The sequence below is a fragment of the Styela clava genome, chromosome 2, assembly GCF_964204865.1.
Source record: "Styela clava chromosome 2, kaStyClav1.hap1.2, whole genome shotgun sequence".
Lineage (NCBI taxonomy): Eukaryota > Metazoa > Chordata > Ascidiacea > Stolidobranchia > Styelidae > Styela > Styela clava.
In genome coordinates, this window is record NC_135251.1 from 7,814,064 (window position 1) to 7,830,294 (window position 16,231).

Below are 16,231 nucleotides of genomic sequence, written 5' to 3' on the forward strand. Positions count from 1 at the left end.
ACAAAAATACTACATGTATTCAGATAATTGTGTATATTTTCTGAGAGTAATAACATTTATTTGTAATACAGGCAACAACAATCAAAAATCCATTATACCTTTAAAAATTCTAATATTTAAGCCTAGAGTATTCTAATACCTACCAGTATATTTGTATATTAATTTTTGTGAAACATATTGTTATTATGTGTAACATATTGCTGTGTTTGGAATTAGAAATAAATTAGTAGAGAATAGATGACCACCACTGCCAGCCGCGCGCCAGGATTTTCGAAATCGGAAATTTCCATTGCCGCCTGTAACGCGCTCGTTAAAAGAGCCGTCTTTTCAGCGTATAATGATCATCCTGTTACGTAAAATATTCAATCCATGACAACTACGAGATTCTAAAATATCTTTATATATTAATTTAATGTGTCCAACGTAATAGTAAAAACAATACTGTTCGGTCCACGGCGATCTGTGACCTAAAATTACGAGATAAACTGCCTGATGTATTTAATTTTAATACGTGTTTTTGCAATCTTGCCAACTCGTTATCGCCGTAAGAAAAATCTTAAATAATTATATAAAATCCTGTTAAGTGTAGAGTATAATTCATTTCATACAATGAATATACATATAAAGTTTAGCAGTAAATTAAAAATTCATATTCATCGCCTCGATTATGCCACCTGTTAAAAGAGTCGACTTTTACAACAAATAATATAACAACGAATATATATTTTTCTGTTGTGCAAAGTGATGAATTCGTGACCGACACGGGCATATTTAAAATGTCTTGCTTTATTAATTTAATTGTCTTCAATTTAACCTGCGGTTGCGTCGACAAAATAAAATCCTCACCAGTCTTATTATATACCATTGCAATCCGCGGTCATAAAAATAAAAACGCGAGGTGAACTGCCCGATTAAATATTGTTTTGATCCGTATTTTGCGAATTCGGCAAATATTTAGATATACTTGTTAACAGTGACTTCGCTCGATCGAAATGCTGCCACTCTGATTATTTTTAGATAAAACCGTTCGAAAAATCCATAAATATGCTGTAATATCTCAGAGTAAAATTTATTTCATCACAATAAAATTGATTGAATATACTTTAGATTAATTATATTATATACATCCTCACAACCCGGGAAAAAGTCGCGTTTCAAACTTTGTATCGTGTTAACACGAAAATATTCGACGGCAATTTGAGGTAATGAATAATCAGGCAAATCCCGCCCTCAATTAGTGACGATATGTTTCTAAACGCCGACCAAACATAATGTGTGCCAGAGGCCCACGAAATTTTGCAATTTTCACTGCCTAGAAATCGCTATAATCTTCCACACAATCAGTCTTGATTAAGATTTAATCTGGACGGCCACAGATATCTTAATCAAACTACCGGCTCCGGCAATAGGTATGTTTTTTTTGTGGGGAGTACGACATTCCTTCTAACCTCTGACGATAGAAGCGTTGTTCAGGATATACGGAAGTCCACAAGAGCTTCGTTTACTTGACTTTGTTTCATTATTTTTCATTTCATGTCTGCATATCGCCGTGCTAACTTTGGCGAGTAATGATTTTATATTGTCGTAAGTCGACGCAACCTCCGGTTACATTGAACATAATTAATCCAATAAACAAGGCATTTTGAAATGCCCGCACCGGTCAAGGATTGCGCAATTGTAGATTGTACTCATTGAGGTTACGCCGATCTTGGGATTTTTGTAATGGCGATATCTTGCTTAAAAATAATTGTGAGTGCTGAAAGAACAACTAAAATTTAACGAATCTCAAGATTGCCAAAATACGATTTCAATCTATTTATAGTTTGCAGTTTAGCAGTTTTTTTTTTATGTTATTTTAGAATAGTAATCGTATTTTTTCATTTTAGTAATCGTAATCGTATTCTCGACTCAAAGGCAGGTAGCGATAAACAAAATTAGATTATTACGACAAGACATTTTAAATGCTCGCATCGGACATGAATTGAATATTTTGCGCGACAGAAAACCAGTTATCCATTGAAAAAAAGTATTTTTAACGAGTGGTCTAATCGCGAAGAATGTTGGCCGAGAATTTTCGGGAAATTCGGGAATCCAATTTTAAACCTCTTCACTTTTAAAAATCCTGGCTGATGCGTATAGATCAGGGCTACTCAACTATTTTTACCGAAGGTCCGCATACAAAACTTCTAAATTATTTCGGTCCGGTGTTTCCAGATATTATATTTTGGCAATTCTTAAACGCGCACTTCCTCGACCGGCTAATGATTATTAGCTAATTAAGATTGTTTGTTATGGTGTTATAGTTCTTTTCATATATATTCGAAGCAATAAAAGTCATTTTATAAAATGAAATTTTAAAAGTGAGGCTAATGATCCGAAATAAAGAATTAGGTGCGGTCCGAATCAAATACTCGAAAGGATCGGATTCGGACCGCGGTCCGCCAGTTGAGTAGCCCTGGTATAGATAATGTCCTAATTGAAATACCGCCTAGTTGCCATATTTCGGCGCTAATGTTCTTAAATTTTATTAATTAATGCTGTTATTACTTATCGATCTTAAGATCTTAAGATCGGTAAGTAAGTTGATAGGTATTTGTCTGATTGTTTGTTTGTCTGTTAGAAACACGCGATATCTCACGAAGGCGAGGATGAATCCGCTCCAAATTGAATATGCATTCATCATATCTCGGATCAGAAGCCTATTGATTTTGGATGAATTATGTCGTATAATTAGCGAGTTATTTTTTAATAGGTGATGGGACACAAGGTGTCACTATGGAGTAAGAGCGCTGCTTTGGGATCCCCTAACTTTCGATCGATAAGTCTTCTGTCTCTGACCGATATTCTCGTTGCTTCTTTGGACAGTTACAAAATTAACCAAGTCAATGTTTTGAAAGGTAATCGAATATCTCGCGGTCCCCCAATGTTTTTTTCAAGGAGCCCTGGGGCTCCGCACGGATCTCTTTGACGACCTATGCAGGGCTACTAATCTAAACAATTCGGACCTTCCGAGTATTCGAATCGGACCGCACCTCACTATTTATTTTGGATCATTAGCATAATTTCCTCATATTTGCCCTTGACTATATGAAAAGAACTGTAACGCCGAGGAGGTGCGCGTTTCAAGGATGTCGAAGTAAAATTTCTAGAAAAACCGGAGTTTTGAAGTTTGCTCTACAGATCTTTGGTACAAATATTTGAGAAGCCCAGTGCTAGAGGCTTGTTGGAGTCCGCCGCCGCAAGTTGGTTCATGTAACCGCTTGCCGGTGACGGCTTTCTCCACCACACAGCCGTTCATCAGAAAACGAAATAAAGGGCTAACTAATCCCATACCCGAAATAGACTGGTGGTCGGACGAGAGGCCATGGTTTTGATTAAGCCGTTTTATCGTCTTTCCCTTATCCTAAGATAAATATATCAATCCTATCCTATTGGAATGTAACGGAATACACAAATTTCGATTGCCCATGGCTGAAAATTGCGCTGGAGTGTACCGCTGTAAAAAGTTGGATATGCAAGAACGGCAATGTACAAATTTTAAAATGTGTGGTAAACTGGTAAACTTCTCGATTCGACCATGGAAAACCACGCCACCGTCTTACAGATACCTCCCATGGTCGCGAAGTGTACAACAGTGCTTAAAGTACACTTTTCGTGTACAATAGTACTTTCTGATTGCCGGGTTGCGGATGACCACTGGTAGTAGACCAATATGTTTATTCTTAAGTAAAAGATCTTATTCTGAAAAGTTCAGCATAAAAATTTCGTTTGAGAAGCGCAGTGTTTGGATGCTGACGGCATAATACGACTCAACACTCAAGATATTTGTGAAATAAATTGAGTGACGCCATATTTCACTGATTATATATATTTAAGGGCTTATAGCAAATTACTAAACCAATCTAATTGAAAACTCTGGTTTGAATTCCATTAAGGAATTTTTTTTGTTGAGTTGAACACCTAGTATATTATTTTCATGCTATTTTGAGTTCATTCTAAGAATTTGAGTTTAACTCCCAAAACATTTTATTATTATTATTCCTTACTAAAACTGAATGATCCTTTATCATTTGATTTATCTGAATACCTCGAAAACCCACCAACAACTTTTATGATATAATAAGGTTATGCCCAATCTAAGACACTGACACTTTTGTCTCATAATGCAAAACCTTACAATGTATTAACGTATACATTTAATTAATATGTCTTTTTTATTAAGTTCTCATTAACAATCAGAGAAAAAACATTTGACTCAAAAAAACAACAAACTTTATGTACAATAAAATCGATCAAAAAACTTAATTCTATACAGAAAATACGTATTGAAATCAAATATGAGAATATTGTTTGTTAAGCATAAGGCATGCTTGAATGTCCATATATACATACGACAGAATTCTCGGAAAAAATGATGAAAGCTACCCCACAAGCGCATAAGCATATATATTCACTTCACTAAAGTGAGGAGGTTTAAAATTGGATTCCCAAATTGAGATAAATAATAATCGCTTTTATGTTTGCTAACCATGGCGACCAACTTGCTTATGTCGAAGATTGCTTCCAATGCCTAATAAAACCTGCTCGTGTACTCCTTTTATTCAATATTCTTTGTTTATTGTTATAAGCAATCAGGAAACAATATTCACTGACATCATGAAACTTTATACTTATCAATCAAAATATATTTATATATATTATCTCCCCTGGGATTATATGTAAATCCTATTCTATATAGTATACGAAAGCTAAGCATCGTAACATATTTTTCAAAAACGAATTATTAAAGGTACTCCCGTAGTATGTGAATATGTAAACCAGGATGGCGGACACCGGAACGTAGTATGTGTACCAGGTTAGGATTAGGCCATAATTATAGGTGCAAATACTACGGGAGTCACTCGGCTAGTCCCCGAACTCGTAATAGAACTAAAATGGAAGAATTTGGAATAAAATTATGGCCTAACCCCAACCTGGTACACGTACTATGTCCGTGTCCGCCAACTTGGTTCACCTACTACGGGAGTACATTATCAAATAAGATACATATCATATACATTATCATTAAGATACACTCTACAAAAGGAACGTTGTTACATTATAGCCCATGTTTATTCCCGTATTACAGTTATGGGTTTTAAAATATGGTTTTCAAAAATGGATATTTGACTTGTATAATTCATGAAATAAACCAATTAATAGTTACAAGAGAAAATGGCGATGGCCTAGCGATTAAAATGTAGACCCAAGTTGTTAGCGTCGCGGATTACACATCTCGGGTTCAAATATAAGAACACCCAGGTCGCAATAAAAGTTTGGTAGGCAATTACACACGGGAAGAAATATTCCAAGTATAAATATATGCCAGTAACCTATGACCGATCTAAGCACGAGAATTACATTGACAGAACGGTATTCACAGCTGAGTGTGGAGACATGCGGATGAATGCATTCCCGGCGTTATAAGTAACGTCGACAGGCATGAGATGAAGACAGATATATTTAATTTTCATCTTAGTGAAATTGGCGTTTCAGAAGTGTGTGTACCAATATGGAGGTAACTAATTTGGTTCGCCTACTTTACATCAAGTTGTGCAAAGGGACTGAAACTTATGGGCAGGGGATATATTCATTTGGCTAACACAGACAGTCCACGAACTCGTAATAGAACTAAAATAGAGAAACTCGTAATAAAATTATTTTCATCCCTAACCTGGTACACGCACTACGGGAGTTGATTGAAACATTCGTGAAAATAATAACGCTCAAATCAGAATTGTTCTGAAACTCTTTATTTATAGATCTTCGAGTTCGATTTCTGGTCTTGGGGTTTACGCCCAATTATGGGTCATAGATGATTGATATCGAGAATCGAAATTTGGCAGAATCTCAGAATATACAATTCTTAGTCAATCAACTTTACGTAATTTGCAGGAATTAAGCCTCGTTGCCCGTTGCAGGTTCCCAACCACCAATCTTTTTTTTCTGTATATTCAATATCTGTGATAATGTCTCCTGTCCGAATGCTTATTTCGACATCTTCGTCTAACAGTAAATAAAAAAACGGATAGAACTGCTGCTGTGTACAGTTTGTTGACAATATAGTGTGATAATAAGAATATGATTGCTTGTTAATAATAAGTTTACTTGAGATAGCTTTCATTTTAACATAACATGTATAGATCGTTACTGGCCGCGACTGACGCAATACAAACACGGGCTGTAATATATGTAGCCTAAATTGTAAAAGATAAGTAACAAACCTTAGTGAAAATAGTACAGTGTATCTAGTTCGAAAAAAAGTAAAATATTTTTAACATTAAAAAATGTTATCTTAGACTCTTAGAGTGATAAGTCGTCAATTGCGTTAACGACATTAGAGGAATTCATATTCAAATCAAAGGGAATATCGTCGTTGCGAAATCTATAGGCTTCAATTACCGTAGTGCCAGAGATCATTAGAAAATTTTAAAATACATTTTTAAAAATAGATTTTGAACACAAGCAGGTCATTTCAAGTCAGAATTAATTGAAAATATTGTATTACAAATTTAGGTGCTCCCGAAGTATGCGAACCAAGATGGCGGACATCGGAACGTAACATGGGTAACAGGTTAGGGTTAGGCGATAATTTCTTTCCAATTTTCCTTATTTTAGTCCTATTATCAGCTCGAAGCTTAGCCAAGAGCCTCCCGTAGTATTTATACCTAAAATTATGGCCTAACCCTAACCTAGTACACATATTACATTCCGATGTCCGCCATCTTGGTTCGCATACTTCGGGAGCCCCCAAATTTATTTATTACAAGCCCTTTTTTATAGCAGATGTTTTTTTTATGTTTTTATCAGTAATTTTTCGATAATAGTGGGGAGATTTCAACAAGCAACCCTATGAGCAACCCTCACCTTTGACCACGTCAAAAAGTGCCACTGCTTTCTTTTTTGTGGCTGGAGTAGCCTTTTGTTCATCCAATGAACCTATAATAGAATATTTACATATGCGGTCATCGATATTACTTAAAATTGTTCAAGTAACAGTAGGTAAAGCAGGAGTTACATTATCGCTGTCTGTGTGATGTGGAAGTCTATCTTAAACTGCAAATTTGGGAACTTCCAGCACTGTGTCATTTATATATGCTCAGCCCAAATACTGGTTTTACTGCTGAATTTGAGTTTCATTCTAACCCATACGTTGAAGTGAATGTCTTTTATGATGTACGGTGTGTACGTTACAAACGAATCGCCGGGGTCTTTTATAGTGGTATTACTTTGTCCTGGCTTTATTAATTGTAGCGAGATATACTTTCGCTTACAAATGTTGCAAAAGTTTTGTGCTTAGCAATATGCAAACAAAATGTAGTAGGTTTAACTTACTTTTAAAGTTGGAAAATGCTTGTATGGTCTTCTGAAAATATGATTTCTTTTCTTCAGCAATTGATCCTGTATACATCGAATATAGAGATTCTTAAGAGTGACATATTAGTCTATTAATGTCAATTTATTAATTAATTATCTATCTGAAGTCAATATAAAGCAATCTATTTGGACTGATTTTAGGGAGTGAAAAACGATCTAGTTAAACTGGACTGCAGACTGAGTAGAGTGAAACAGTAACAAATTCGAAGGTTTGACATTTTGAAGCTTAAATAAATTTGAAAATTATGATAAATGTATTAAAATGCTTGTTCCGAGAGTTATGCTTACATTCAGAGAATTAATTATGGTAGGAAATTAAAATATTATTGTAGCTGACCTGTCGCTTCTACGCTGATGCTGACCCCCTCGTTGTCGCTAATGTGTCGAGATTCGTCGTTGAAGTCATATTGTTTCAGAAAATCCTATAATATATGGCCGAACAATAAAATTCGGTTTATGATTCATTAGTATTGTTCTTAGCCCGTTATGCAAAACCCGTATTTATTAAATTTTGACATCATGAATTTATCTTAATTTTTTTTATTGCAAGCTATCGTAAATAATTTGTGCACTTTGTGGATTAAGCAGCTTAAAAGCTTTGCCCACCTGATGTTAAAGATTAGGAACTCATATCCTATATTCAGGTATTTGTATGATGTCGTTCCTACTTGCCCACCAGACAGCCATGAGTTATATTAATTTTTTAAACTTTTCGTTTTATAAAAATAATATCGCTCTGTGAACAGCCTTTCAAATACGCCACAAACCGAATCAAAAAATTGTCAGGATTCTCAACACTTCCATAAGCACACACTGAAGTCATTATGATATTGTTAGAGTGTTTTGCGAAAGAATCGTGACTAATGGAGGTGAGGGGAATGAGTGAATAAAGCGACTATCATTAAAATCGGTTCATAAAAATATTGGAGCGTATTTACTTATTAATATGTTTTTCGCCATCAACCGGGCCGGTATCAGCAGATGTGAGAGCCACTATTTTTATGATGGCTGGTTGGCCTCCTAGTAAAACGTGTCATGAATATGGGGACGTTTGACGTATAACTTCATGTCATGAGTTTAGATTGAAACCGCGACTTTTCTCTGTTCGTTATGTGTACCTCAAGATATTCGAACGCTGGCCTCTTTGCAGGATCGTTGTCCCAGCACTTAAGCATGACTTCGTAAAGTTGTTCTGGACATGAAGCTGGGCGTGGCATTCGATACCCTTCCACCAGCTTTTTTATAACTTCTTTGTTCAATATTCCTAAATGAAGTATAATTGTTGTTTTTTGAACAATTAGATTATATAGAAATATAGGGACCGAATTAAGATAACGTCGAATGTCCGACATTTTGGTTTGGAAATCATGACTTATCCTTGCAAGCGATGTTTGATTAATCAAACATCTCAGTCTGTGAGAAATTATGAGCAAGATTGCATTGAAAATTTGTATCACACAGCAGTCCGGATGTTTTTCCTCATACAATAGTTAGCGGAAAAAGTATTATTTAAATACAGAAAATGTGATTTCGCAATACGGTCCTACTTTTGTTGGCGATATTTTGCGCGAAACCAAATAGGTCGAAAATAAAGTCCTCGTCAAAAACGAAGTTTGATAGAATCACCAAATAATTCAATTTCCACTAGTTTGGTAGATGAAGTAATTTGCATTATTTTACAATTTTTTTTACATGTCATGGTATGCTTACCCGGATATGGTGTGCACCCTTTCGTCACTAACTCAGTCAGAAGCACACCAAAACTCCAAACATCTGACTTGTGTGAAAAGTCCAAGAACTTATAGGCTTCTAGCGCCATCCACTTTATTGGAAAGATTTCTCCTTTAAGTGGTTTCCACTTTCCATCGTTTCCAACATATTGTGCCGAACTGAAATCAAACAGTTTGCACGACCAGTTTTCCCCGACTGCAATAGATCCTGCGCGAAGATCTATAAAAATATATTGTTTTTGTTCCAAATAGGCCATTCCGGATGAAATCTGTTAATAAAGAATTTATATTTTATTCCATTCTGGTTATTTTAGGAGTTAGGATAAGGAAATAAACTGGAAATTCCAGCTGTGAACCAAATGAAAATAAAATACATAAACATCGTTTAACCGATTTATGTCAGAATAGAATCGGGTCTAAAACATTGAGAAATTGGGATAGTAATTTAGAAACGCTTATATACAAGTTCAATGAGCTAATCTCCTTTACGATGTTGTCAGATGCAGGGATGGGAAGTTGGTTCGGAATCAAGGTTTCCCTGATATCACAGTATATCCAAACCGTGGCTCCGGATCCGGAACTTCATTTTTTATGTCGGACATTGAGGTTTTTGGGCGTGACCACCAGACCACTATGAAACATCAGTCCAAATGTAGTTTCGCAGTGGGACCCAAAACAGTGATATAAGGGTTTCAAATTGAAATTCAAACATTTTGCTATTAAAAATATAAATTCAATTTGAGACTTCGAAATTGATATTAGAAATTCAGATTGTTGAAATAAAGTTGAAAGAATATATTAGTTTTTATTCGTATTGGGATTTAGAAAATTTTAACGTCAGAAAGGTACATATAGAACTGAAGCCTATAAAATTCTTCATGAACTATGGTAAACCTATCTCCAGTCACACCTCAGCAGGACGGCTGCAACTTCAGCCCGACTCCCGAGCCCTGGCCACGTAGTGCATAGTATAGTATAAATGGTTTATTCAAAACGTACTTGAGCAGCCATGTTTATTTGATCCTTTATTGTGGAATGTCGGCCTTCTCCTTTTTTAAGAAAGTCTGACAAAGAACCATATTTCATATCCTCCAGAAGCAATATCTTTTTATCTGCATAAATGAAAAAAATCGAATGTAATTAATATATAAATATTATGGCCTGATATAGGTTAATCCAAATTCTGAAACATGTTTGAATTTACATAATTGAGACGTAATGTGTTTATTTATTATTTCTAACTTGCACTTAGTATCAACTAAGGATGTCGATATCATAAACTCCAAGTGCCATTATGTCTCACGCATTGCAAAGTGAAATTGTTTAACTACTCGAATCGATTCACTTTCTTAAAAGTTTCTGAAAATTATCATGCTTCAGCCTGAGCAAAGGGCCCATTTAAGATTACAGCATACATATAAAAAACATTATTTTGAAAGCAAACACACACCATGTTCGGGCCATGTCTGCATCTGGCTGGTTTGTTTTTATATGCAGTAAAATAATCTTCTATGATAGCCTACTGTACTTGCCTGCCACGGCACCACATAATTCCACGATGTTTTTGTGAAATAGATTCTTTATCGTGTTAAACTCATTCGAAAAAATTATTCCGCCATGCTCAGCTTCTGGCTTCCAGATTTTTATGATAACTTTTTGGGAACCAAATTTGCCTGTAAATTACATTTATTCTTAAACACCATTTCAAATTAATTATTTGATAGATCAATAAGAAAATAGCAAAGGAGAAATGTAGATCTTATTGACTTAAGGAATCCATGTGTTAAGGGGTGAAGTTTCCATTTAATAATGTATGTCGGAAAGGGAAAACAAATATCTAAAAGCATGAGCTAGAATAACTCGTTGGTAGTTTTGTCAAAAACTGCGACTTAGTGTCACAGTGCATGAACGTTTGACAACCTACATTTTTTAGTTTTAGAAAACAAAATAAAACTTCCGAATTGAAAATTCATAAACAGTTCACAACATATGTCAGCCTAATATCATATAATCTTTCACCCTCGATGATTATTAGTCGACGTCGTATATTTACACTTCAACATACCTTTCCATATTTCTGCATATGGCGTGTCTGTGACTTTGTAGTGTTTATAAATTCGATTTTCGTTTCTAGGAACCCATCTTTTCTCTCCCCTTGTTACTATATAAAATAAAATATATTTAAAAAGAAAAATCAATGACAGCCATGTAGTTTTTTTCTTGTGGGATATAGCAAATAGTTTGCCACGTTCAACAGGCAGGACGGTAGCGCCGTTTATTTGCCAGAACTTGAACGAGGAAACCCTTTGATTGAACGAGGCTAAGAGAGGACGATTTTTATTTCGTAAATAGTCAAAAACTGTAACCACCTATATGTTGTAGATTTTTTTCGCTAGTTGGCGCTATGGAGCAGTTCATTGAATCTTGATCAACCACAATTACTCTGTGGAAATGATGTCAGTGGACCCCCTGTCGCACAGTTTAGAAGGTAGTGACTGTTGAGTTATTTCGGCATTTTTTCGGTTTTAAAGCTAATGAGCGATTTTAATTCAATAGGGTTAAATATACGTAGGTTATTTGTACTAATAGTAAACAGTGCAATGTTATTATTTTTTCTCATATTGGTCGATGTAATATTGCTAAATAGTTCAGTCGAGGTATTGTGGTTTAGGGCCTACGTTACTGTTTCACGGCTCTTGAAAACAAAACGTAAATAAAGATTATTATGTACAGTTCTATATTTAAGATATGCATTAATCTGTATATTCCTGCCAGGTGTTAAGTTCGTAAGACGTTTGTTAGTTTGTTTATTATAACCATTGGTGATGCCCGTATTTATTGTGTGACGTAATAATTCTATTTAGGTTTGCTGACTATTACAATATTGCTTTTATTTTGGGCATGTGCATTTACTTATTTTATAAGTTCAGAAAACCGTACTCTGCTCAGTTGTTTACAACGCAATGTATGACGACAAAGAACTAAACTTCTTGTGCTGATAGTGCGTCTGCGTCTGTTTGGAGTGCAATCTTGGTTGAAAAGAGTATTCAATGTTGGCCTACCCGTACACTCTATGTGGGCAGAGTCTACAACGAAGTTTTAATCAAAGCTATGCGCCAACACATACTTTTACCAACATCTTCGGCTTTGTCATCAAAGTCAGATCTTTCCAACACATTCTGAAAATACAGTGTAGGATGAACATTTATCGTTTAGTCATTATTGAATATGAATTTGTTGTGATTCGAAGTTTAAATATTACCAACATTATTATTGGATTTACAAATCATACAAAACGCATAATACGTTTACTTGTTTCAGGTTAGCTTGCAGAAAAATGGAATTTGTAAGTGGCAAAACACATTGTCATGGGTTAGAAACATTTTAGCGCCACACCACGTTCACTTGAGCACTCATTGCAAGCGTTTCATGCAAAATATATCAAATAAAATGTCGCTCGCATATTAACTCCGCAGATTATAGAAATAAGTTTTACCGAAGCAGTTGTTGGAATTCGTTAAATGTACCCTGCTTTTGGAAAGTATTCGAACAGAACCTGCGTTAAGGTTGCCCGGTATTAGGATTACACGCCATAAACAACAGCAGTGAATTTACGTAATTGTGAATTAATTGTGATTCTACAATTAGCATTAAGGCAGAATAAATGGCGCTGGGCTAGTCACGCAAATGTGGCATGTAAATATTGCATACTTGCTTATAACAACACTTTCATATTTGCTTCTTACCTCCAGCCAGTTGAAGGTTGGTCTCATCAACGGTTCACTGGCCCAGCACATAAGAATGACGTCATATAGCTTCTCGGGACATGATAAAGGACGTGGTATTCTGAAGCCTTCTTCTATCTTGCTCATAATTTCATCTTGTGTCATTCCTGCAATGGACGTTTATAGGCGATTTATTCGAAAAGCAAAGTTTGTAATCGGGCCGTCGCGGGTTCATATGTTCTCGCTCCTCGATATGGGACTTTTATGTGTGAATATAAATTTAAAAAAGACCCGTTTGCTGGAGGACTACGAAGTACTACAACGAACGGAGAAAAGGGTATAGTTCCAGGTGTATTCATAACTGTATGAATCAAGTATAGTATTTTACCAGCATTTGATTTGGGTATGACAAGGGCTGTCCTTCAGTATCAGCATGAACAAATTTCAAAATTTAATTAAATAGTTTGGAGCCGGGTAATGGGCATAAGGTAGTTTGAAAATCGGCACCATTGCAACCATTACTCTGCGTGTGCAATACAGAATATCGTTTTCATATATGTGTCTCCAGGAATATATATATCTGTTTTGTATCCTAGAATTCTATCTTGTAATTAACTTGGAATATTTTAAAAAATTCATTTAGCAGCAAAATTATATGTTTGCTAGAATCCCTAAAATACACGTGTTTAAAGGTGATAATTCTAAATTTTGTTCGAACTCAATTCTCACATAATTTTGCTGAAAATATATAGATTTTCTAACCAGGATATAAATGTTGTCCCTTTGTCACTAGTTCAATCAGTAAAACACCAAATGCCCACACGTCCGACTTATGCGACATGACATATCCTTCGAATAGACATTCAGGAGCAGCATGGCGATGTGGGCAGGTAAACTCATCGGGCATTTCTATTTGCCCAAGATCTCCAACATATTTTGCCAAACTGAAATTACATAGCTTGCACAACATGTTTTCTCCAACGAGTACACTACCTGCGCGAAGATCGACTAAAACATACTGCAGTTGCTCCAAATAAACCATGGCGGAAGCCACCTGTTGAAAATTATTATATGTAATGAATAAATGTACAAAACTCTGTCGTAGCCATTTATTTAGAAGTAGGAATTGACTTTAAGTTAAGATGTATTAGCATACCAAAACAGACATTTGAATATGACAAAATTGTAACGATTATGAAATAATGCACATCAGCCGGTGCGCCGAATTTTTTTTGCAGCAGCTTTCACAACAATCACACCGCAACACTCGTTGAGGTAGCGAACATTTTCATCTGAAATGATGTTTGTCTGCTGCGGGAAATATGCAATCGACAGCCGATAATAACCTGAAAATGCTGGGTCATAATATCTGTGAAGTAGTAACGTAAGCGAGCGGCTATGTTAATTCATAATGATTTTATCCCAACTACATAGCGAAGGAATTTACTTAGGTAGAATGCAATGAACATGGATTAGACTAAAATTTATCGTAATCCGGAATACATTGGTGGTAGTCAATTTGTTAATGAGGCTTTTTTGAACTCGAAAATTTACCAAAGGGGACATTTCTAGCGCTGATAGCGCAAAGGGATTTTCATCTTCATCGCCTATGGCAGGGAACTCAACTGGCGGACCGCGGTCCGAATCGGTGGCTTTCGAGTTTTCGGACCGCACCTCATTCTATATGTTGAAACGCTGGCCCATTAACTTTGGATATGTGAAGTTTTTTTCTATTATATGACTTTAACTGTGGCGCCGTAATAAAAATGGGAAGGTGCTGTCCTATGATTTGCGAAAAATCACCAACTGGGAACTACAAGGCGCATTATGAATGTTGGAATTTTTGCGGTTACCCAATTTTCCACAAAATGCTTTTCTGTTTGAAGTCTTTATCCTTATGATTAGAAGCACTGATATTTATTTAGGCGCACTGTGATATACATTCTCTAGAAAGACTGGATCCCGGTAATTTGTAGTTTTGTATACGGATCTTTGGTGAAAATAGTTGAGTAGCCTTGGCCTACCTATCGTTTCCGCTGGTAACTAAGCAAAATGCGTGCGATTTACAGCGTGTAAAATGCGTGAAGACAACATTTTTTTATGTATCGCTGAGCTCCCAAAACAAAATATAGACTGCGTTTTTCATTTTCAATTTGTGGACACTTTCCATTTGCTGCCGCGGCACGAAAATCCGAGAGTCACTATATTGCGCGCATTTTTAATCACACTCAACGTCTCGTCAGCACCGATCATTGCATCATGACGCGTTTTCACACTGTACGTTGAATTCTGCGAGAAAAAACTAGTTCTCGATCGCAGTGATTCCGCCCCTATAGGGAGTGAACAGTGAAACATCCCACTCAAATTTTAAAGCTTGGTAATAAAATTTACTCATAATACCCAATATATTATCCCAATATTGTAAATGTCTAACTTGTACACTTGTTTCGTGAAAAATGCAACATACCTGAGCAGCCATGCGCATTTGATCTTTTAGTGTGGTATGGCGGCCTTCGCCATTTTTGAGAAAATCGGACAAATTGCCATGCTCCGTATACTCAATTACCAATATCTTCTTCTCTGAATCAAAGAATAAATCTCATATCAATCAGGGTTGAAGCGTTATATACCGCAATAGTCATTTAGTCACAATAATTATACAATACTATCAAAAGGTATGGTATGGTATGAAGCGTTATATTGTACAATATTTATTTTGCAATACTATTAAAATTCATTTGTCATAGCTTTACTATTACAAAGTTTAAAAAAAAGTGACAGCCTACAATGAATTTCTAATAGTCGTCATGTAATTAGTTCAACTCTTATAAATTTAATAACACACTTTGAAAGACTTTTCAATTTTTCAAAGTTTCAGTAATAATGTGAAATGATTTCGAAGGCCTACTATTAATGAATAATATTTGTTGTTTGCTTACCGATAACCGAGCCATACAATTTCACAATGTTTTTGTGAGTCAGCCTTTTCAAAATGTTGAACTCGTTTTCAAAATCAGTCCCGGGCATCCTATATTCTGGATTCCACGCTTTTATCATCACGTTTTGATCACCGAAGTTACCTTGTGAACAAATACATTACCGTGATGGGAAAAAGATAAAAATATAAATTATATATTTAATAGTAATTTGGTGATTTTGATTGAGTCCGCTGAAAAAATTGTCACAAAAATCATATATAGACTTTCACATGGTTGTATTAGTTTTCCAAATTGTAATTCTATTTTACAAATTTACTCAATTGGTTTGTTCAGTTCAGACAACGGATATCCTATAAGTAACATCTATTGCAAGCTGGCGTCTCACTCATGTGTGATTAGCCACGATGGCCTTGCGATATTT

The 16,231-nt window shown here is 35.5% G+C and overlaps 1 protein-coding gene across 1 annotated transcript; it reads right to left on the reverse strand.

The window, feature by feature from the left end:
* Positions 1–4,129: 4,129 nt before the first annotated feature.
* LOC120336073 (tyrosine-protein kinase Fyn-like) lies at positions 4,130–12,414 on the reverse strand. The gene is made up of 11 exons (XM_078110250.1): positions 12,409–12,414; positions 12,274–12,325; positions 11,212–11,307; positions 10,679–10,819; positions 10,146–10,258; positions 9,127–9,415; positions 8,535–8,680; positions 7,754–7,838; positions 7,375–7,440; positions 6,907–6,978; positions 4,130–6,045 (listed from the first exon to the last, which is right to left on the reverse strand). The coding sequence occupies exons 1-11, from the start codon at positions 12,412–12,414 to the stop codon at positions 5,906–5,908; spliced, it is 1,206 nt and encodes a 401-aa protein (XP_077966376.1). The 3' UTR covers positions 4,130–5,905.
* Between the last annotated feature and the right edge of the window lie 3,817 nt (positions 12,415–16,231).

Excerpts from the sequence above, each read along its gene's own strand:
- LOC120336073 (XM_078110250.1), bottom strand. Across the intron at positions 10,820-11,211 it reads ATATGCAGAAATATGGAAAG|GCAAATTTGGTTCCCAAAAA; the intron begins GTATGTTGAAGT and ends TGTAATTTACAG. Across the intron at positions 9,416-10,145 it reads AAATAAACATGGCTGCTCAA|ATTTCATCCGGAATGGCCTA; the intron begins GTACGTTTTGAA and ends CTTTATTAACAG.